The sequence below is a fragment of the Lycorma delicatula genome, chromosome 10 (assembly GCF_047948215.1).
Source record: "Lycorma delicatula isolate Av1 chromosome 10, ASM4794821v1, whole genome shotgun sequence".
In the NCBI taxonomy this organism is placed as follows: Eukaryota; Metazoa; Arthropoda; class Insecta; order Hemiptera; family Fulgoridae; genus Lycorma; species Lycorma delicatula.
Genome location: NC_134464.1, coordinates 94865894 through 94890345, shown reverse-complemented (window position 1 = coordinate 94890345; position 24452 = coordinate 94865894). Strand labels below are relative to the sequence as shown.

Genomic DNA, 24452 nt, shown 5'->3' with positions numbered 1-24452 from the left:
AGGTTCTTCCTACATCGAATGCGACATTTATAGTTAACGTGACGAGAAACGTGGACTTTAAACTAGCTTCGTATTAGAAGATTATTTTTAAAAAAACACACTATCTTGCACTGTGGTTTATAGTCATCTTCAATCGCACGCATCGAACAAAGTTTTTCACACTGTGTGGAACTTTCACAAATCGATTGCAGCATTTCCATAGTCGATTAACCCGGGCTTCTCTGAAAAATTTCTCCTGCTGGCTACTTTTGTTGCTAGATACTTTTTGTTGTACTACTTTTCCTGTATCCTTAAACTGCTGATACTAGAATATTAGGAGGGTCGTACGCCATAAACCATAGTACGCACATCGCTTTCTTCTGCACGGTATCCATTGTTCGACTGACGATCATCCTCCCTAAAGTTACATCGTGCCGGCGTGTTTATCAGTAACACTTTCTCTTTTCTTTCTGTTTAGTCTTCGGAATCGCCGTAAGGTATTATTTCAGAGGATGATATGTATGAACGTAAATGAAGTGTAGTCTTGATCGTTCCTGAGATGTGTGGTTAATTGAAATCCAACCACCGAAGAACACCGGTATCCGCGATCTAGTATTCAAATCCGTTTAAAAATAACTTCCTTTATTTGGATTTTAACCTTAGAACTGTTGTCTTCGAAATCTGCTAAACACCGACGTGTTCGCCATTAGACCAACTCGGTGGGGTTCATCAGTAACACTAATGTTTGAAAAAATCAACGCTCGCTAGATCGCTACATTACTTTGTTCATTTTGTATCGGCTACTAAAATGCGCTGAATAGTTTAAGTTTGTAATAAAGCGCTTAGTACAGTAGTATAAAATGTTCTGAAACCCGGCCTTTCGCTGATTGTGTTAATCGATAAATAATTTGTTAGATGTATTTATTTACCCGATTTATTTAGGCGTAATTTTCTTTAAATATTTCCAATGAGATTACCATTGTTATGATTGCACCAATATTTGTTTACATTTAATACCTCTATTGACAGTTAAAATTACATTATTAAAAAAAAAAACAAAAAAAAAAACAGAATGTTATACGATGATAATAATAATGAAGGAAATATCCCATTAACTTTCTTTTGTTTCTAGCAATGCATCCGTAATAAGTAATACAGTAATACAGATGTATTTCATTATTTTTATTTTCCGTCGATAAGTGACCTTCATTTAACAGACGACCTTGCGTACCGATTATCACATATTTCTCATGTAGTTACCCCCCACCATTATTAATCTCTGCTTCTTTAAGAAATTCCTTTTTGTATTTCTTTTGTTATACAGTCGCTTATTTCCTTCATATTTATCTTTTCTTCGTCTTTCCGTTCTTGTTTTTTTCTTTATGTGGTTTATTATTATTTTTTATCTGTTTATTATTTAAAACATATATTATCTACATCACTTTTTTCGATTGTTGTTGGATTATTTATAATTTTTCTTTTATACAAGGTTAAATCGTAGTTTTTATGGATTAGAAATTTTATTTATTTCTTGTAATATTTATTATCTAATTCTTTTGTTTTATTATTTTAAAACGTTAATTTGTCGATTAACTTATACTATTCAAATGTTTGGTTTAATATTAAACAATTTGTTTTTATTTATTTATTGTGTTCTGTTAGGAGATCACATGTCCGGCTTGTAAGAAAAGATTCGGTGCAAAGTGGTTTCTTGTTATTTCTGGGCCGAATTTACTGCCTGTTACCCTATTAGCATCACAAAAGTCTTGTAATGATCGCTAATATTATAAATAATAATTAAAATACCATCACGAGAAGGGCTGAACACGACTGCCCAAAAAGGGGTGTAATGTATTTAGGTATATGTATGACCCAGCGTTGAAATCCTTACGTTACCGGGCGCGTCATATATATATAAATATATATATATATTTATATATATATATACTAGGAGACCCATCGCAGCTTCGCCCGCGCTATATGGTTACTTGCGTTTCCCGTTGCGATCAGGGATGTTTAACCAGTCAAGGCTCACTTCACTTGCCCCTTCACGTCTAACCCGGGGGCTCTGCACCCTGGGCTACATTAAAAAAGTTTTAAAAGGTTATTTATTTGTACTTTTTTATCATAAAAAATTTAAATGATAAAAAAGCACAAATAAATAACCTTTTAAGACTTCTTTTACTAAATTTAATGTAGTTGTGTGTGTATATATATATATATATATATATATACATATATATATATGTATATATATATATGTATATGTATACATATATATATATATATATATATATATATACATATATATATATGTATATATATATATGTATATATATATATATGTATATGTATACATATATATATATATATACACAACCATCTATATCGATTATCGTTGTCCTAGTCATAATCAAACAAATGACTGAAGACAAAAAAAAATTCTGAATATGAACCAAATCGGAACATAAATACAATTTTTCGAAATATCTCGACCCCCAGCGCCATTTAGTGGGTCCAAACTAATTCAGAAACCTTTGCGGGCGTGCGCACAACTCCCCAAAGTTTCATCGCAGTCGGTTGAATGGTATAGGAACGCATACGGGACAAAGAAATATTCATTTTTATATATATGGAAAATTTAAATAAATTTAAAGAAATTTTTAAAAAAATTATGCGATGTTCAAAATTGTCCCTTGCACGCTCTTTAATTGTCCTGCATTAAAGAGCAGTGTTTGTCAGCTATGTTTTTTAATTTGTTAATATTATCTCTTGTGCATATTACAGTCATTAGACTGAAATAAGTAGTGTGTTTGAGAATATACTCAAACATATATATATATATATATATATATATAAATGAACACATGAAATATGTAGTGTGTTATAAGACTGGCATTTTCACTATTTTTCCAGTTTGGGGCCAACTTCATTTTTTTAAATGGAAATTTCCAATTTTTTGTCATTTTTGGATATAACGTAATAATAAGACGACTTTTTACTTTGACATTTTCCAATAAGTGTTATAACTTTCAATTAGTAGAGAAAATATTTATTAATTTCTTTATTATATTAAATAAATAGTAGGAAAAACTCTTTGGCAAAAATCTGTTTTATTTCAACAAATGAAAATAACTTAAAATAAATATATAATTTTTAAAAAGTTCTGGTAGAACAATAATAAAAAGGCATAATTTTAAATGGTTGTGTTTACTGGAAAATATATATAAATATATTTGTGTTATAATCAAGATTTCCATTTAAAAAAATTAAGTTGGCTCCCATACTGGAAAAATGGTCAAGATTCCAAAGATCTCAGTATGGTATTTTTTAATGTACTTCACACTCAAAAATCTGGGAAAAGTTCCCCATTTAAATGTCTTAATAGGTTTTCTTATTTAGGTGGCACCTACTAAATATAAAAGTCATATCGGTAGGGAAGTATATTTTTGGATTTTTGAACTCCTTTTAAAAAAATATCAGGTTAAAGAGTACATTACAGTTTCTACTTTATCATCTGTGCTGAGAGTCTTTATATGTATTTCTCCTGCGCTTTAAAAATGTCAATATTTGTAAATATTAAAAATGTGTTAAAAGTAAAATGTAAATAGTGATCGGTTATCAATGCGTGTGTCAGATGTAATAGATATGAAACTGTTTGTTTATGTACATCTAATCAAGCAACCGATCTCGTCATTGAAACTTACCCCCACCATTGTGCCAGCCTATGAAAGGACATTTTAGCTTTTATCGTACTATTTCATATTAATTTTTTAAAGAAACTGTATAGATTGACAAATTCTACTTAGGCAAATATTATTTGTGTTTTACTGATATTTTTTTTGAAAATTTTATTTATTAATATTTTGTTTTGCAGTATTGCTGAGTGAGCCGATTGAAAACGATGACCTTCATTTTAAGACATTGAAGATCACCGATTTTGGTTTGGCACGTGAGGTTTACAAAACAACCAGGATGTCAGCTGCTGGTACATATGCGTGGATGGCTCCAGAAGTTATAAAAACATCAACCTTTTCAAAAGCTAGTGATGTCTGGAGGTAATATTATTTTTATTATATGTAATGAAATAAATTTTTTTTAGTTATGGTTAAAAAAAAATTTGGTTTTAACAATTAGATACAACTAAGCTTAATTTAAAAGAAAGTAAGTTTTTGGCTGTATAATGTTAATTTGTGTTGGCTGGTATCAGTATATGTTTTAGAATGGTACTTTACCCGCAACTTTTACATGAAGTGTGATCATTCCTTATGAAAATCTTCTCTGTGGAGGAATGCAGTAAATAAAATCTAACAATTTATCATTTTCTCTAAGTCAGTGAATCTACAGATGAACTGTCTTTGAAAAAGTTTTTCTAAAGGCAGTTAAAATTGATGACAGTTATTTTCTAAAGACATGTCATATATTTTTTAAGAATTGAGTTTTCTTTTAGTAGCTGCAAATGTAGACGTGTTGTTACTCTGTAACTGTTTGGCAATGTATAATCCCTTCAATCTGGAGTTATTTTTGTTTCCGTCTAAAATTACAGTTTTTTATTAGATATACTGGAAATTTATTGAACTCATTACCCAGAATTTGATTTGCGGTATTGTAAGGAAAAAGTCAAATTGGATCAAGTTGTGTTTAGAAGCTTTAGTGTAGTTAACAGATCATTTAAAAAAAATCTAAACGCTTGCCGTAATTTATCCCCTGCTTTCAATTAAAAATAAGATACTTATTATTATATTTAACTGTTTAATATTCATCGATATTTTTAACAAAATGGATTTATTAGATTCTTTTTTCATATGAATGGTGTTTTTTACATAAATATGTCCTTTTGTTTTTTATTAATGAACTTCCTTTTTTAATCATTTATTTTCATATAATTGTCATGAATGTTAATGAAAAATATTCCAAGAACTTACACATTTAAATTACATTTTAAAATTAGAGTAACCCAAGTAATGTAATTATTTTTCTTTTTTAAAAATAATTCTGACATATTTTTTCATAACCTCTATATAAATATTTAGGAAATTCCTAAATTCTGGATTTGAAACTCCACTATTCTTTGTTTTATTGTAGATTTATGACCCATTAATAGAAATTTTTTTACAGATCGTAGTGTTGAAGTTTTTCTGGAGTATAAATTTGCTGTACAGCTCACCTGGATGATGTTAGTTTCAGGAGTTAGATTTCTATTTTTTAATAAAATTCTCAAGTAAATCGTTTTGAAACATTATGAAATCTTTAAAGTATTTTGTTACCTTGTTTACCGGATGAAATATCAAAACAGGATATTCAATTATGTTTTCTAATTAAATGTTAAAATTTTGTCTATATTTGATTATTACAAATGTTTATTTACAGTTTTGATATTTTCATTGCATTCTATTCCTATTGATTTAAATGTAAAGGTCTTGTGGCTTTCTCACATCTTCATTCATGATACTTCAACCTTTTTATACTTTAATTATTGCTTTTTATTGTTACTATTTTAATTTTTTTCATTTAACTGAATTTGTAAAAATGGCCCGAATTTTGATGTTATGTATTATTTAAATTACTTTTTAAAAATATAAGACTTAATTTTTTTTTTAAATATTCAGATTATCTTACTTTTTAATTTCAGAATAAATGTTGAAAGTGACTTCCTGTAACCTATATAAACAGATTCTTATCCATTTCATAACGATTGTGGTCATTTTTCACAATGTTTGTTTGCTTATCTATAGTGTTAGTTTTCTGAAACATATGAATCATAAAGCGTGAGATGATTTTTATGAAAAATTATAATAATATAAGTACCCCCAAAGGAAAATACTGGTGCTGTATGATATAGTGGTCTTCATTGCTGTATGTCTTTGTAGCAGCAATTAAGGATTAATTAGATGTTGTTAAGGATCGGTTTTTACAGATAAAAGTAAATACAAACAACTGTGTGCATAGAAGCAAAAGAAATATTGGATAAGTGTATCGATGATTTTTAAGGCAGTTTAAGGTACTAACGATTTTTTATCATCGGTACAGTGTTTGAAAAGAAACAAACTTTTGTTGAGTTCTGATGTAGCTACGGAAGACATTTGTTTTAAACATTTGTTAAATCCTTTTATTTTTTCTGATGGAATTAGTTTTATGGAACCTCTTATTGGGGATGAAAGAATGGATGCGTCCTTAGTGAAGCAGGACATGGATAAGATTTTTGTGAAGGCTGAAGATTGAAAGGTTCCTAAGGATGATGGGATCTTCTACAAGTTTTCCAAATATGTAACTGTTAAATTTTGAAGAAAAATTGGAGGAAATTTATAATTATATATATTCATCAGGGCTTATCCTGGAAAGCTTCAAAATGTTCTCCCAATTTTTAAAAAGGGCAATGTAGTGAATTATCAAGGAATATTTTTTTGTACATGTTTTGGAAAGTACTACTGGTTTACTGCAGGATAGACTTGAGGACTGGTGCTACTAAACTGAGAAGAATTCCAAGCTGGGTATCATTAAACATTTTCTACTATATATCGTGTCTTCAATCTGAATGAGTATTATCAAGTTAAAACTTGGTGTTAAGAGGCAGAATGTATTTATTTATTGATTCTTAATCAATGTTTATAGTTACTGTATAATTTGACTATATAATGATTAAACTTATTGATTCATTAATAAGTTAGAAGTTACTTCTTTATTGAGTTCTCTGTTGTGTGTGTCCAAGTGGATTGTCTTACAATTTTATACAAATTAAAAAATTAGGTGAATTGTCCAAAATTATACAAATGCTCAACATCTATATGTGCACAATACCAGGGTGTGAAGAAAGCAAGAATTGTCTAATTATTTGAGATGTTTACAGGAGTAAAGTAGGGTTATATTAATATATTATTAATATAGATTAACAATGATTTAGACACTTATTTAGAAGGCAAAAATGAATATATGTTATGATAAAATTATTAGTGTATAGAAATGATATTGTTTTGCTAGCTCTTGAAAAACTTATCATGAAAAATTGTTTAAAGGTTTAGAAGAGTACTGTCAAAAATTGAATCTAATTGTTAGATTGAATAAATCAGAGATAATTGTGTTCAGAAATGGTGGTAGATTGAGTAAATTTGAAAAATATTGGTTTAGTACTAAAGAGATAGCCCTTGTTAATCTTTACAAATACTTGGGAATAACTTTAAATAATTTTCTGTTTAATAAAAATATTTCATTTGGATCTAGAAGCTTCACATTTTTAATGCTGCCTCCCAATCGATACAGTGAGGTCCCAAGCACTATGAAAGTGTAGAGAAAGTTTTTTTTTTTTTTTTTTATAAGGTTTCTGTCTGCTCGTTAATACTTCAAATTATTCTTTGTACCTTAAGATTGGGCTTTTGCCAACTTTTATACACCATAAAGCTCCATCTGAAATATATTCTAAAATGTATAAGTTTTCCTTCAAGCTAATGTCCAAAATTATTTTTAAAGGAATTAATTAAAAAGAAATTAATTTTTTTAAGAAGACTGGAAAAACTGTTGCAGCCGGTATGGCAAGAGGCACAGAAAATGTAAATATTACCAAGACTCTGACTACGATTGATAATTTATATTAGGAATGGGAACATCAATCTAATGAACAGCCAATAATTGACACCTTTTCTACAATTATCTGAGTTTAGAAGTTACATTTATAGTGATCAGTATTTTATTCTCATAAGCTAGTTCTTTAGGTATGAATGAAACTAATTTATTGAAATAAATATTCATTCTCTAGTGAAAAAAGGTTTTGTTCTCTTTGTAATATTAGGGAAGAAGAAGAAGATGTCCTGTTCTTACACTTGATACCTCCCTCAGTAGACACTTTTGGCCAAATGTCTGGCTCTATTTAAGTTTCAGTTAAATATTCTGAAAAAAGTTCTTTATCCTTGGGTTAACTGAAAAATTATTTAAACGGAGAAAAATCTGAGCCTCTACTTTAAGGCTACATGGAAATACAGATTCTCACATTTTTAATTATTAATGTATTCATTTTATTAAGATATTGGTATAATTTTTGTTCGTAGATTATCAGTTATCATAATTATATGCTATTCTTCCTTTTTAGTTCTAAAATTTAAGTTGTCATGTTGGCTGAAGAGGCCTTCATTCTGCAGTTAATTGATAACGCCTGAAATGATGCTTATGAGGATATATATATATATATATATATATATATATATATATACACACGTGATCTGTAAATAAAGTAATGAGACTTTTTTTTTTTTTTGGCAGGCAAATTGGCAACATTGTGAAGTTACTAGTAAACATATGGTTATATGAATAGCTAATTTATATTAGGTATTAATATTTTTAGTCTATTGTTGCCATGTGAGACGATAATAAACTTTTTGTAAAACCAGTTTTCGTTGTGCATTACAATAATGAGTGATACTAATTATGAGCAACATTGTGCAATCAAGTTTTGTGTTAAACCTGTTGAGAATGCTACTGAAACATTTTCCAAGTTGAAAAAGGTGTATGGAGGTGATGCTGCATCACGAGCCCTAGTTTTTAGGTGGTTTAAAGCATTTTCAGACGACCGGGAATCAGTTGCGGACGATCCACGCTCTGGAAGACTGTTAATGTTAAAACGTGATGACAATGTTGAGCGAATCAGAAACTTGATACCGTATGACTGAAGATTAACTGTCAGAATGATTGCAGAACAATTGAATTTGAACTGTACCACAGTCGATCAAATTTTGACAAACGAATTGGACATGAAAAACCTTTTTGCAAAATTACCCCTGAAAAAACCTCACTATTAAACAGAAAAACAACAGGGTGTGCCGTAATTTTCTAAGGAGAGTTGAAACTGATCGTAATTTTCTAAAAAAATGTTATTACTATTGATGAATCTTGGATATTTGAATACAATCCAGAAACAAAATGCCAGAGCAAGGAGTGGCACACTTCAAACTCACCACATCTGAAAAAAGCAAAAATGAGCAAATCAGAAGTAAAAACCACGATAATTTGTTTCTTCGATAGTAGTGGCATTGTTCATAAGGGGTTTTTGCCTGTAGGATAGACCAGAATCAATATATTTACCGAGAAATTTTTGAAAGTCTGTGGAAAAGAGTGGCCTGCATGAGACCAGCCATCAAAAACAACTGGATGCTGCATCATGACAGTGCACCTTGTCACACTGCACTCTCAATTAATGAGTTTTTGGCAAAGAAAAACATTCCTCTTGTTCCTCAACTATCTTATTCACTTGACTTGAGTCCCTGCGAACTTTTCCTATTCACGACTTTAAAAAATTACTTCAAAGGACACCATTTTGGAACAGTAAAAAACATAAAATAAAATGTAACCGACCATCTGAAGGATTTTCCGGTTTCTGACTTCCAACACTGCTATGAAAAGTGGGAAAACCGTTTAAAGCGTTGCATGGCTTCCCAAGGGAACTATTTCGAAGGTGATAAGAGTCCATGTATAATTGGATTGTAAATAAAAAGTTTTTCTGAATCGGTCTCATTACTTTATTTAAAGACCTCATATTATAAATTTTAGAATTATACTAAAATAACTGTAATAAATTTTATAATATATGTACTTGTATAAAATTTGTTTGTAAAATTTAAAATCTAAATTGTTCTAGTTAAATCTACATTTTTATTGATAATTTGCAAAACATAGTTAAATAGTCATAATTGACCGTGTGTTTTCAACTTAACAGGAACTCTCTTTTTTACTTTATTGTTTTTTCAAAGGTTTAAAATTTTTGTCTCAGAATAAATTATTCATTTTCTCAAAAGTTATTTCATTTCTACCTGCACTCATGTTAACACTTTTAATAAGTTATCAACATAATTTTTATGTATCATAAGAATTTGTATATAATTTTTTTTTATAATTAATGTAATTCCAAACTGTTTTATATATTACGCTTGATCTCTATTTTTATTGATGTTTATTAATAATCATTCAGTTCATTTTTATCATAAAATATAAATTTAATGCTGTTAAATGTAATTGACAGCAAGAAAAGGAACTTGTTAGGACATTATACGAGAAGAAAATATTTAATGGTGGATGCAATGGAGGGTTTGGTAAATCGAAAAAGGAAAAAAGGAAGAGGAAGAAAAGGTTTCAGATGTTAGTTGGGATTACGGAAAATATAAAAAAACAATGAGATTGGCCCAAGATAATAAAATGAAGAATGGCCATGATAAGACCTGCCCTAATGGCAGAACACAATAAATTAATATCATAATTGTGATTTCATTATTCTATATTAAAAATTGTAGTCTGTATTCATATTTATTTGTTTGAAACAGTTTTGGATTGTAATTTATTATATAATTTGATTGTTAGTTTATAATACTTTGGAACTCATCCTCCCCAGATGGATATTGCCCATAGGTATTTGGCCAGCTTTTTTAAAAAAAATGTTTTTATATTGTATTAATGATTCAACAAATTTTATTATTATTACTATCATTATTATTGATATTCAATGTAAATTAATCATTTTACTGAAGAATAAATTTTAATTGATTTTCAGTGATCAGTTAGTATAAAAAGGATAAGAAAAATTAGTTTGTTTAAATTCTCTATATAGCAAATCCTTATGATTAACTAATGTTAACCTCTACAATGGACAAATATTAATTAATTGTAGTAATTGCAGTAAAATCACAAAGCTTGTAATAATTGCTGCAAAGCTTGTATGTGAATTAGTCTTACTCTGCCACTTTCAGTTCTGTACGTATTGAATAAATCTGATGAACACAGCGTAGCAAGTTTACAATAATATTTAGTTCACTATTAGGGATATGCAAGATGAAGATCTAACATAATGGATTTCTTGTGTGAATCACTGATAATGCGATTTTTTTTCTTTTAATGATCTGAATGTAATAATATATTTATGTACTTTTTATTAATGAATTTTGTTTATTGATTTATGTTTTTGTTTTCTTTGACAGTTACGGTGTACTCTTATGGGAACTCCTTACTGGGGAAACACCTTATAAAGATATTAACGCGTTAACTGTAGCTTATGGTGTTGCCGTAAATAAATTAACTTTACCTATACCAAGAACATGTCCTGTAGCTTGGAGAGAACTCATGGAGGGTAAGTTTTCCTTCATTTCAGGTTGATCATTAAGTTTTATTTTTAACTTATGATCTTTTCTAGTTTTCTTAATTGATCAGTTTTTGTCATGGTTTTATTTATCTATTATTTTTTTTTTAATGTAAATTCTTGAAAATTATTTCTTTTGTCAGTTTTCTCTCTATTTTTTTTTAATTTTAAGTTGTATTGTATTTTATCTTTTTGTAGTAAAATCTCTCTTTCTGATTGTCTTTTGATGAACATTTGAGTTATAAAAATATAAATATAACTGGTTATTTGTCCACTCTTCTGTTCTCATTTGAATTGATTTATATTATCCATATGCCAGTATATATATTATATATATATATATATATATATATATATATATATGACAGATGTACTGTGTAACAAATTCCAAGAATAATGTTCCCACTAGTAAGACTCCATTGAAATAGGTATTTTTTTTCATGAACCGTATTATTTTACTTGAAACATTCTAACTTATATAGATAAGTTATATATTTTTGTGTCATGACACAAAATGTATCATGCCATAAGACGTTTTTCTTTCTATTGAGATCGGTCTTAATTGCTAAATACTTTATCATTTAGTATTAACATTTTTGTGGCAATGTGATTTAACACTTGAGATCAAGGTTGCATTTCTTAGTTGATAAAACTAAATAAAATTGAAACATTAAATTTTAGTGAAATTAAAAAAGTTTTTTGTAATTTAGATTTATTTTCTCTTCCTCTCTCTCTCTCTGTGTATATGCGCACACATGGGTGTGTGTAAGCACATGTGCATGTATGTGCACGTATATATAAATTAAAAATTAATGCGATGTTTTATTTCATATAATTTGCCTATTATAAAAAAAATTTTGTAAATTTAAAATTATTACTTTTAAGTGGGTTACTCAATCATAAAACTTTTCGAGGAATATGTTTTAAAGTAAGAATATCAGTAATAATAAATGTATTACTAGGGAATTTTTCAGTTTTCTTTTTATTTTATGTTTTTTAGTCAAGTAACTGGAGGCAGATGCAGCCAGTCATGTTGCACATACAATAACAGTAGCTGTGGCTGTGTTGGTTGAGTTGTCTTAAAATATATCTTAACTGCATCCTTAAAAAATAAATTGAAATTCAAAAAAACCTGAAAATGGTCTTTAGATATTTATCTAAAGAGTTTTTGCAAGCCAAAATCTAGTGAATATCTCGTTTAGTGTAGTTGTAAATGGGGAAAATTTGCAATCATTGTTCAAAAATTTTCCTTTTTTTCATCCATTTCAAGGTTGAATTTTAAAAAATCTAGAAATTGGTTTTTAGATATTTACATGAAGATTATGCACACCAAAAATCAAGGTGATATCTTCATTTGTTAGCAATAAATTAAAAACAATAGTAAACTTTATTGTTACTTAATTTTAACCCTTTAAATTCAGAATTTCAAAAAATCCTTTCTTAGTTTATACGTCCACCATTTATAAATGGTAAATTTATAAATTAAAATTTTAATCAATTTATCCTCAGTAGTTTTTGCTGGGTATTGAATCACTCACAACATGTTGTTTTATATGTACAGATATAAAACACTTCAAATGAGCTTCAGAGTAAATATATAATTCAAGACAGTATTAAACATATACGCATGTATTAAAAATATATACATACAGACAGTATTAAATATATAGCTCAAGACAATATTTAAAAAACAGTTTGTTTCCAACTAATAAATTACAATTAGCCAGATCCTCATGAACGATTTTGTCTCATAATAATGGAAAAATTACCAGTGAATAAATGTTTTAACACGAATAAACATTTTGGATTTGACTATTATTTATTTTGATACCTTAGACAGCAGCAGTAAGTCAGTATATAATGTTGTTTCTAGCTATCAACAGCTTTTGTTTATATTTGGTGATATTATAAATAATGTTCTTAACAGTAATTTTTTTCTAGTGGTAAATGCACTTTGTATCTAATTGCATAGTTTAAATGGATCACTATAGTAATTGTAGTTATCCATCATAAACCCATCGGGTTGGTCTAGTGGTTAACGCGTCTTCCCAAATCAGCTGATTTGGAAAGTCGAGAGTTACAGCGTTCAAGTCCTAGTAAAGCCAGTTATTTTTACACGGATTTGAATACTAGATCGTGGATACCGGTGTTCTTTGGTGGTTGGGTTTCATTTAACCACACATCTCAGGAATGGTCGAACTGAGAATGTACAAGACTACACTTCATTTACACTCATACATATCATCCTCATTCATCCTCCGAAGAATTATCGAAATGGTAGTTTCGAATTATCGAAACAGGAAAAAGAGAGAGTTATCCATCATAATAGCATATTTAAAATGAACTAGTGCAGAAGTACTAATCATTTTGTCTTTATTCTGTCCTTCCATTTTTTTTTCTAGGTAATTATTATTTTGATTTTGGTCAGTATTATTAAAAATAAATCATTTTTGTTAGTATTGTTCTTATTGTGCTGAATTGAAATACATTTTTCTTTCAGGTTTATATTTCAGTTACTTTTACTGTAAAAAAATTAGCAGTACGTTAACCCTTTTTTTTGAATAATTGTATTATGTTGTAAAAATCATTACACTCTTATAGGCAGCCCATTATTGTTTGAAGGAATAATATTTTATTAATTCATTTAGTGATAAACCATTATTATTAATAAATAATAAAATTTAAAATACTTTTATCAGTATTTTAAATTTTATTTGTTATTGAGATTGTTATATTTTTTTATTAATGTATATATATATTTTTTTTCCACTATTATGTTAGTATAAAAATCTTGTAATGTGATTATTTTTATTATTAATATAAGATTATTTAATTTATGTGTTTTTTTCTCTGTGAATTTTATCTCAATTTAATTTTACAACTGGCCACATTATCTAAATTACATATTTTATGTACTATTTTATTTTATTATTTTTTTCTATTATTATTATTTTCTTTATAAGTTGTAATTTTATGATAAGATTTATATAATTTTATTTGAACATAATAATTATATTACCACTATTCCATTTTATTTTGTTCTTTTATTGTTAACTGTTAATATGAATTTATTTACATGTTTGTTATTTCTCTTTCTTATCAAAAAAATAAATTTATATAATTTATTTACTTTATTATTGGATCATTGTTTATATTAATATTCAATAATATTTATGTTTTTCTTTGATGATTGTAATTTTTTTGTTTTGTTTAATTTCAATTTAACTTCACATAATTATTTTTGTTGTATTCTATGTAGTTATTTTATTATCATTTTTATGAAGTTAATAAAATTGTTGGTCAGTATTTATGTATAATGTTAGATTTGTTATTGTAATAAAAAACATTTAGTTGATTTTTGATATCCTTAAAGTAAACAATGTTCAAAGTTGTGGTAAATTGTTATGAAGTACAAAATCCCCTAAAAGTGCTTTATCAAGAAAAGTTAAAAGAAAAAATTAATTTTTAATGTTTAAACCTTTTTTTCTACTTTATAACCTAATTCAGTAAAGCCCATGTGTAAAAAAAAAAAAAAATTCTAGAAATATCTTCTATTAACAGCTTGGTCTAATAACTAAACTATTGCCATTGAACTTGCATATTTTGGGGAATTAGAACATCAATTTTTCAGGAATGATTACTTTGAGGAAAAACTGTTACGTTTATTTGTTAATCTGGATAAGATAATAATGAATTAAATGATGCAAAGTAATTATTTTGATGTAAAGATGTATGAAAAATAATTGTTTAAAATAACTGCTAAATTAAATTATGCAGAGTGACGATTAATGTAACTAGCATGTTACAACAAAACCCACCGGGTTGGTCTAGTGGTGAACGCGTCTTCCCAAATCAGCTGATTTGGAAGCCGAGAGTTCCAGCGTTCAAGTCCTAGTAAAGCCAGTTATTTTTACATGGATTTGAATGCTAGATCGTGGATACCGGTGTTCTTTGGTGGTTGGGTTTCAATTAACCACACATCTCAGAATTGGTCGAACTGAGAATGTACAAGACTACACTTCATTTACACTCATACATTTCATCCTCATTCATCCTCTGAAGTATTATCTAAACGGTAGTTACCGGAGGCTAAACAGGAAAAAGAAGAAGAAGCATGTTACAACAAAGCCTTTGTAACAGCTACTATGAACTGTTGGATATAAAGACTGTGTTGGCTTATCATTATTTTATGAACGTTATTGTGTATTGTGTCCATTGGCGTGAAATATTTTAATCATATTTTTATCGATAAATATAATTTCATTTACAATGTAAAAGATTTGTTACTAATTTCTACATATCTTATTACTCGACTTATCTATTTCAATTTTTTTTAAATACTCATTCCTATTTAAAATGTTAATTACTAATGAAATAACAAATAATTGTAAATCATTGCCCCAAAAATGTTTGTAATAATAAGAAGGCATAATGTTGATTTAAGTTAAAAAGTATATTAAAAGCAAGTTAAAAGGGTAATTTTCTTTAGTTTTTATTCTGGTTTTTTAAGAGAAGTTTCAGTGATAAAATGAAATGTCTATATATGCTAACAGAAAAGTGAGTGGAAATAAAATAAGACCACACTTGACTTTTCACTGTTATTGTGTAATGAGTTATTACAATTTATATGTATCAGCAGATTTTACACAGCTAATGTAGTAGAAAAAAGTTGTGATTATTTACTTTGTTTTTAAAACTAATAAAAAATGTTTGATAATGTTTTTGTTACACTATTAACAGTTGTACGGGGTATTGTTTCAATAAGAAACAATGTAATGTTTCAAGGCTAATTTTAATGTTTAAATTTTTTGAGGAAATTCATAAATGCTCCCTATTCTGAGGATTTAAAAAGTGTACTTTGCCTGAAAAGTGATACAATGGGAGAGATTATGTGACCTTAGAAGTCAGTCTGATATACCCTGCCATCTGATCCATTATTCAAATTTGTTTTGAGGAATTCTCATGTTATTAAACTCTTAATTTAAAGGAACACTATCCTGTTGCTAAATAATGCTAGTATTCTCTAACAGTGGGCAAGCTTGGGAATATTGAATGGAAATTTTGCAGACTTGACAGGGATTCAAACCTGAGACCTTTAATATGAAAGATTGAGATGCTTACATTCTACCACAGAGGTCAGCAAATTTTTAACTTAGGTAAAAATTATTTATGTAAAATGAGATATGATTCTTTAATTATAGCAATGTAGAATAAATATTTACCTATAATTTTTACCACTCCATAATATAAATTATGGAGTGGTAAATTATAAATTTACCACTCCACATAGATTTAAACTAGCAATATTTACTTAATGTTTTAATACTTATGTCTTTCTTCTGGTAAACACTGTTATTATGATTAATAGACAATTCAGTTTGAAACTGTATCCATTTATTCAGAGAGTTTGTTTTGCAAAAACTGCTTCCTTTTCACAGCAGATTAAAAAGCATTCTGAAAATTCTAATGTCAACCAAAGTCATATTTTATTAGACTTTTAATTAATATGGAGTGATAAGCCTTCAATTTGAATATTTTCTGAATGCCATATTCTGTACTCTGTGAAATATCCAACTAAATTGCATCTTCCATACTGATTTTTGTAGTGGTTTGATTAAATGTCATATGAGCAGTTTATTTAGCAGCAATAAAATAATTAATATACTCTACATATATTTGATTGTACTGATCAGTTCTTTATATGAAAGGAAATGTTTTTTATAGTTATTTTTTCAACTTTCTTTTAAACTTTTTTACCGTTTTTAAATCAGAAGTTATACATCTGTGTTTATATATGGTAGGTGATAGAATTTTCTGTAGTTTTTGTATTATTTAGGTTGGCTAAGTATAAACTGAACCCAAAGCAAGTGACAAACACATAAATTATAAGGATTGTACAAGTAAAAGAAAGACAAAAACCTAATTACGTAGGCTTCTACAGGTATTGCTGGAAGTATTGACCGCCATGGTCCAAATATAGTTTGACCCAACGAATCACATCGGTGTAACTTGTTATAACTCATCCTATTGGTGGTGTCATTGCATATATTGTGTTACAGTACATGAAGAATTCCAAGGAAGCATGTGCTGTCCTGCTGGTAATATGTAAAATGCCGTTTGTTCGGCATCAGTTGCTCTACAAAGGGCTGGAAGATGTCGGCAATGTAATGCATTAAGTTCACTGTGTGTCTAAAGAAAATTGGTCCAATGATTCTTGTACCCAATACGGCGTACCACACTCCAATCTTTACATCATGTAGGTAGTTAGAATATTTTTGTTGTGGGTTTTTGACAAACCAATATTGTGAATTTTGCCAATATACTGATATCAAATACACTAACAGTTTTTGATTTCTCCTCTCCCACGTCCAGTTTTTTTTAATCTTACCACCCAGTAGAATTATCAAAAATTATAATATTACTTTATCCATATAAATAATATTATATACAGATTATAGTTTTATTTTAATACATTTTAAATGTTTTGAAAAAAAAAAATTTTTTATTATAGACTGCTGGAATTCAGATCCTCATCGTCGTCCGCCATTTGAACATATTTTAGCTGCTTTAGATGATATTGTTCATTCTGCCTTTACACAAACTCCTCATGAAAGTTTCCATACAATGCAAGATGATTGGAGGCATGAAATTGAGGAGGTTTTACATGGACTCTGTATGAAAGAAAAGGTATTGATAGTACATATAAATTTTACATTGACTTTTTAATATTAATATGGTTTTCAGTTATATAGCAATAATTTATTTTTGTTATTAACAAGTTCTGAAGTTCACCTGATTATTATATTGAAATATAATATTAGAGTTTAAGTCTTGGGTCAATCTATTTGAAGTGAAGGGGTGGTTGCTTGACCCATTGGTTCAACTTTATTGGTAATTTTCTCATAGAAAGAAGAGAGATAGGTAAATAAACCACTGAACCAATCTTTTACCTTGAGAAAATATGAATAAATTTAGGTAGTTTTTTTTTAAATCTTCGTCAAACTAAATATTTTTCTCTTAAAGCTGTGTAATATAATTGAATTTAAAATAAAAAATCAAGGCTTTTTGTTTCATTCTTCCAGGACCAGTAGCTTTAGTTATGATTTTTTCCATAAACCCTTACAATAAAAAAAATAGGTGTGCGCACCGTAACAAAAATGGCCACCACAGGTAAACTGCTTAAATAAAAAAAAAAAAAAATAGTTTTAAGGTCCTGAGACATGTATGAAATAAGTAGGTAAGTTTCCATTTTTTTGAATTGATCAACCAACCAGCTTATGGTTTTTTGGGAACTTCAAATGGATTGACCTTCTTACATCTAACACAGTTTCAAAAATTAAGTTAGGAAACCTAACCCTATTTAGGTTTAAGAAACCTAAACCTAACACGTACAGGAATTTTTTAACAGTAGTAATTAATGCTCCATTGCAGCCATTTTTATGTTATAATTTCATATTAGACTGCATAACCACTATTCATTAAATTTTTTTTTTTACCACTATTCATCATAAATTCTTATTTTAATAACAGATCATTTGAAAGCTTTGACTAAAGTCCTTTGTTAATAACTTGTGTTGTTTAAAATGTACTGAATAAAACAGCATATGTTCTGTGTTTTTATGTGTGTTTGTATTACAATAAAATTGTATGTTTTAATTCTTAAGTTATGAACATAATATTTTAAAAAAATGTGTTAAAACTAAAGTGTTTAATTATTAAATATATTCTGATTTTTCATCTTATTTATTGATTCATCAGTTTTATTTATAATTTGGTTTCTTGATTGAAATAAATTATATTTCTTTTTGCAACCCTTGATGCATTATGACTTCCTCAAAAGTACTTGTATAAGCCGCCTATCGGTTGTCATCATCTTCCACACTGTCTCTAGCCCATTAAAATTGGATTTTTACAATAATTATCCGTCCATATTTTTCTAAACCGGCTATTCTTTCTTCTTCCAAAAAGTTTTTCTTGGTCATCCAAGTCATTTCTATTCTCTTGTTATCTCCCAGCCAATTTAATCTTTGTGCCTTATGAACCTCCACCTTCTATGTTATTTTTTTCATTTTTTCACACTCCTCCAGTTATCTCCCTAACTTACTGGTCAAAATATTCTTAAATTTTTTCTTTTTAATTCTCTTTAACATGTTTTTTCTCTTAAAGTGCATGCTTCACGGTTGTAGGTGACAGAAGGATGTACTAACTTAACTCATGAGCCATTAACTCATATATGTTTTCAGTTTGGTATTTCTTTAATTGGTTTATTCTTAAGTAATTTTGTTTGGTAGAGCAGGAGTGACTTAGTTTTGCTATTGACGAAAGATAAATTTGATGTTATTGTATAACTTAATAAAAAATGTTGTAACTTCAGAGTGGAGTAAGCTATAATCTTAGGAATTGAACTGAACTATATTTAGAAGACTTTTATTGTTTTAAAACTGATTAAGACTAGATAAATCTGCGCTATTAGGTATAGCATTTTTTTTTTTTTTAATGGGCCTGGATTAGTAAATTTGTTTTCATCAGTTTCAGATTTACTAGGATATAAATCTTCATTTTCACTTTCTGAAAGATCAGATAATTCAGTTGTATGTAATTCAGATTTAGTAAGTTGTTTTTTCAATCTAAAATATTGTTGTAGAAGAAAAAGTGCAAGTATATTTTTTATAGTATAATTAATAGTTTAGCAACATGAAATAAACTTCAAATTGGCTTAATAAATGAAAAAATATTTTAATAAGACAGAAATATATTCATTTAAAGAAGCATGTTATTGTAAATACAGAAATTGTTCATTTCACTTTCCATTTTGTTGTACTGTTATGTGTGTGTAGAATAACATTTAATAGCAGCATTGGTGTAGGTATAGGTAATCCTCAATACTCTATGAATATTTAAAACATAATACAAAATTTGTTTCAGTAGTGTGATTAATTTCTAATAACAGTTAATATGCTCAAATAGATTACTGCATGTAATGGCAAATCAATATTTTTTTGTGGACAAGTAATGTCTGTTTTCATTAAAAAAAAAAGTCAAATTAAGAGCAAGAGATCCAAAAGCAACCTTTCTAGAAATGTCACTCATTTCAATGCAATGTGGTGCTCACTTCACAATAATTAGAAGAGGTGACTCTTTTTACAGAAAAAACTTAGTTTCACATCGCTACTACAAGACTCTGTCTAGTAAGAAAAAGTTTAACTTCTGTAATTTTTTTATGTAAGAGGAAGTCTAAAAGAGTATTTTTTATTTCAATAGATCGATTTGATAATCCAATTTTAATGTTATTTTTCTGTATTTTTTTAATTTTTAAGATGTTGAATAATTAATTACAACAGTAACTTTTTAACACAAATGAAACTGGATATGTGACAAATTCAGAAATTTGCACTAGCGATTACTTTTTGCCAATGATTTTATTTGATTTATGGGGATTATCAATATTCTAGATTTTTTTTTTTATACAGTATTACATATATTTTTTCTTTGTCTTTTTCAGTAAATTATAATCATTATGTTCGAGTGTATGTCTTTTTTATTTGTTTCATATAGCTCATAATGTATTCAGTTTTTTAATCATTGTTTATTGTTCTCATGATTAATTTTTTTTTTGTGTAAGAAATAAATGTAATAGAATAATTTTTTCATGTTTGTGCATTTCAAGGCCTTCCGGTCGAAAGAAGAGGTATGTTTACTTACTAACATTTGTTCATGTTGTCTACATTACTTTACTATTTCATTCTGTTTCTCTTGGTAGACTTTTTATTCTTTTGAATGTTCTGTTTTTATTTTTAGTTTATTAAGTTTTAGAATAATTTTGGTTTCAGTAATTCATAAATCTAGGGAAAGTTGCACTTTATATGTTTTATTAGTTGAATGTGTTTGTTGTTTGTTAACGTATATTACTCTTAACATTTGTCTTAATTTATGATTTATTAGTATATTTTTATTCTAACTTTTAGTTCTTGATTTTGCTATGTCTTTATCTTACTTTTTTTTTTATTGACGCTACCACTCGTGCCACAGAGGCCAGCTTTTCTCTCTTATTTAGCTTTGTATGGAGTCGATAATAAAGTGAAAACAATCTGGCATGTAATGTTCCCAAAAACCATTCTATGTGTTAATTTTTCTAGTTTGCTTACTTCAATAAGTAAATCTTAGGTTATAGCAGTACGTAATCTAGGTTTTAGCAAGTCACAGATTTATAAATTCCTTTGGTATTGGTGGGAATATAAAGAAAACTAATAACAAGCCTGTGAAAACTGGAAAGTAGAATGATTTTTTAGAGAATGTAAAGGATCAGTGGAACTATGAGAAAGATTATGCGTTGGGATTCTGATAAAAGATTGTAGTGAAACAGAAAGCAAAGCGTAGCGTAGAAAGGAATAGATAAAAGAGAACATAATTTTAAAAAAATAGAGTGAAGAGGAATTTGAAGAATGACCCAACTGAGGAAGGAAAAAGATTATACCGAGCTCTAAGATTTAAAATAAATAGAGATGCAAGGAAAGCAAAGGAAACCTACGTAGAGCGTAGATGCAACAAAACTGAGGAGGTGATAAAAGTTGCAAATTGGAAGGTATATGTAAATGGGTAAAATAATTCTTTGGGAATAAATATCAACCTGCATTAAGAATGAGAGAGGTGAATTACTATTTGAACAGAAGGAAATTGTTATAAGATGAAACAAATTCTTAGAAATGCTTTATAGAAGTGAGCTAGATGATTTTGCATAGGTGTTGGAAACTGAAGACGATGTTGAGGAGAATGAAAAGGGAGATTACATATTAAGAGTAGAATTTATACACGCACTAAGCATCTGAAAGATGGAATATCTGGTAATGGTAATAATAATACGGTATATAAAATATGACTAATTAAAAATGCAGGAGAATGTGTTCAAATGGAATCTAGTGATGAGAGTTTGTGAAACTGGGCAAGTTCCATTAGACTTTATGTTGTGTGTTATTATACACCCAAAGAAGGTCTCACAAGTTCATTGCAAGCTACATAGGACCTTTAGTTTGGTAACTCATGTACCAAAATCTTGATGTCTATATTTTGAGAAGAATTGAGGGAAAAGAGTTGTTCTTACAGAAGATCAGTTCAGGTTCAAAAGAGGTAGATGGATGAAAGAAGCAGAAATAAAGAACAGAGATAAGGGTAATTCACAATCTGTACATGGGTGAATTGTAGTGAAACATAATGAATACCAACGGAGGCAAGCATCAGACAAGAGGTACGGTAAGGATGTGCACTCTCACCAGTTTTATTCGATGGTTACTTCCAGAGAGGCCTTGACAGAGTGAGAAAAAATGAGAAACATTAGAGGTGTTAGGTATACATAAAGTAAAGATAAGTGTGATGTGGTTTGTAGATGATATAGCCATGCTTGCAGAAAATAAGGATGATTTAATAGCCAGCCACGCTGAAGGAGTTAGAGCAGACAGTGAAGTACAATTTAAAAATAAAGGTAAGACAAAAATCATGGTAACAAGTAGGCATAGAACTTACGCTAAGTGTAAACTTGGGCTATGAACAATTTGAGCATGGACTGCTTTACCTACCTGGGCAGTAAGGTAACCTTAGATGGAAGCTCACTGGTGAAGATATTTGTGTAGAGTTCTGGGGTTGATATTTTCTTTGTATATCACAATATTACAGTACTTCATTTGATTATACTACTTTCATGACAATTTATTTTTATATATTTTTTCATTGTCATAAATTAATTGATATGGATTAATCAATTAAAAAATGAATATGTTTAGCTCAGTTACGTAAGCACTATTGTAGCGAAATGTTTTGAGTAAACTTTTGATGTTTTCGAGTAAACTTTTTCTAAAATGAAAGTTTGGGATTTATTGTCTACCAAGCAAGAAGTTTTGTTCTATTCAGGAACAAAGAATTCTTTTTTCTTTGTACTTATAAAAAAAACAGGTATGAAATTAAGCTGAACTTTGGTGAAAGAATACAGAGGTTTGTAATCTGTGGTCTTGCTATACAAAAGTAATGATGCAATTACAGAATTGGTTTGAGTATTCATACATACCATATCTAAAGGAAATCTGTTTCATTTCAGTTACATTGAAGTATTGATATCAAGAGAATAGATGTCAAACAAGAATATTAACCGATTTACTAATATGCAGGAAATAAACACCAGAAAACATTTCAATTATACATAATTTATGGCAGGATAACTCAAGGAAACACAGTATAACTCAAGGAAAAAAGTATAATGTCCAAAATTTGAAATATAAGTACTAGAAATCCTTTAGTTAGCAACATTTTCATGAGATCTAATAAAAACAATGAAAAAGCTTGAAAATATTTTTTTTTTTTAGTAATTTTATCAAAAGAAATGTATTTGCCTATTTGTAAATGTGATGTATTTGTGCATTTATCTAAACCTCTTGCTGGTTGTGTGCTCCTTGTTAATGCTGTTGAATACTTACACTTGCAGTTTTCAGCAGGTAAATTGAATATTTTGCCTGAGTTTCTTAACACTTACATGAATTTTATATCATTGTCTTATTCTGTTGATAAGTATTAAAAGAATGCCAGAAAAAATCAGACTAATAGTAATACTTATGTTTTAAATGTAAATCAATATTTAAAACATGTCATTAATCTACTTTCACAATTATAAAACATTTTGGTAGAAATATTTGTTTCAGAGGGTAACCAAATGAAAAAATAAAGTAAACAGATGTTATAGCAGTGTCACATTGAGTCAGAGTAATATATTACTGGACCTTAGAATTGTTATTTATTAACTTTTTACTTATTCCAGGCATATGTAATAGTGAAGTGTTACTTTTTTTAACATCGGAATTGAATTATATTAGTTTGTTACAGTAAAATTGTTATAGGTTATTTGTTGTACAGTAGTTTTAACCTTTGTATATTTTAGATATTTTTTTAATTATTATTTTGACTGAGTTTTTGTATTTGTAGAATATCTGTCTTCTATTACAATTATTTTCAATAACGCTGCATTCGTGTAATGGTAATGCTTATTGTTGCTCTTATTAATTTAAGCAATAGAAATTTTGATTTATTATTTTTTCTGCTGTTGATTTATTATACCAAAAAAATTGATTATACCAAATTTTCATGAACGGTATGTATTGGTATTGTTTTATTTTTTGTTAACATTTTTAAATGTTTAAATACAATTATTGCAATTTTTAGGTTAGAGCTGTCTATGAAATGGTGCTTAAAATAGCAATATTTGGTATAATGAAATAGAAAACAAAAAGAGTATTAAAATAAATAATTTTTTTTTAGTATGAATGAAGAAAACTCTATACAAATTTGATAAATTGATTTATATTTTTAATCTAGGTCCACATCT

The 24452-nt window shown here is 28.2% G+C and overlaps 1 protein-coding gene across 2 annotated transcripts in view; it reads left to right on the top strand.

The window, feature by feature from the left end:
• LOC142331760 (mitogen-activated protein kinase kinase kinase 11-like) overlaps window positions 1-24452 on the top strand; it is a 532753-nt gene that overhangs the window by 447490 nt on the left and 60811 nt on the right. For both annotated transcript variants that reach the window (XM_075377837.1, XM_075377836.1), the window contains exons 2-4: window positions 3857-4037; window positions 10932-11080; window positions 17601-17776. In XM_075377837.1, coding sequence (XP_075233952.1) covers window positions 3857-4037; window positions 10932-11080; window positions 17601-17776 — 506 coding nt within the window. The remainder of the gene's footprint in view (window positions 1-3856; window positions 4038-10931; window positions 11081-17600; window positions 17777-24452) is intronic.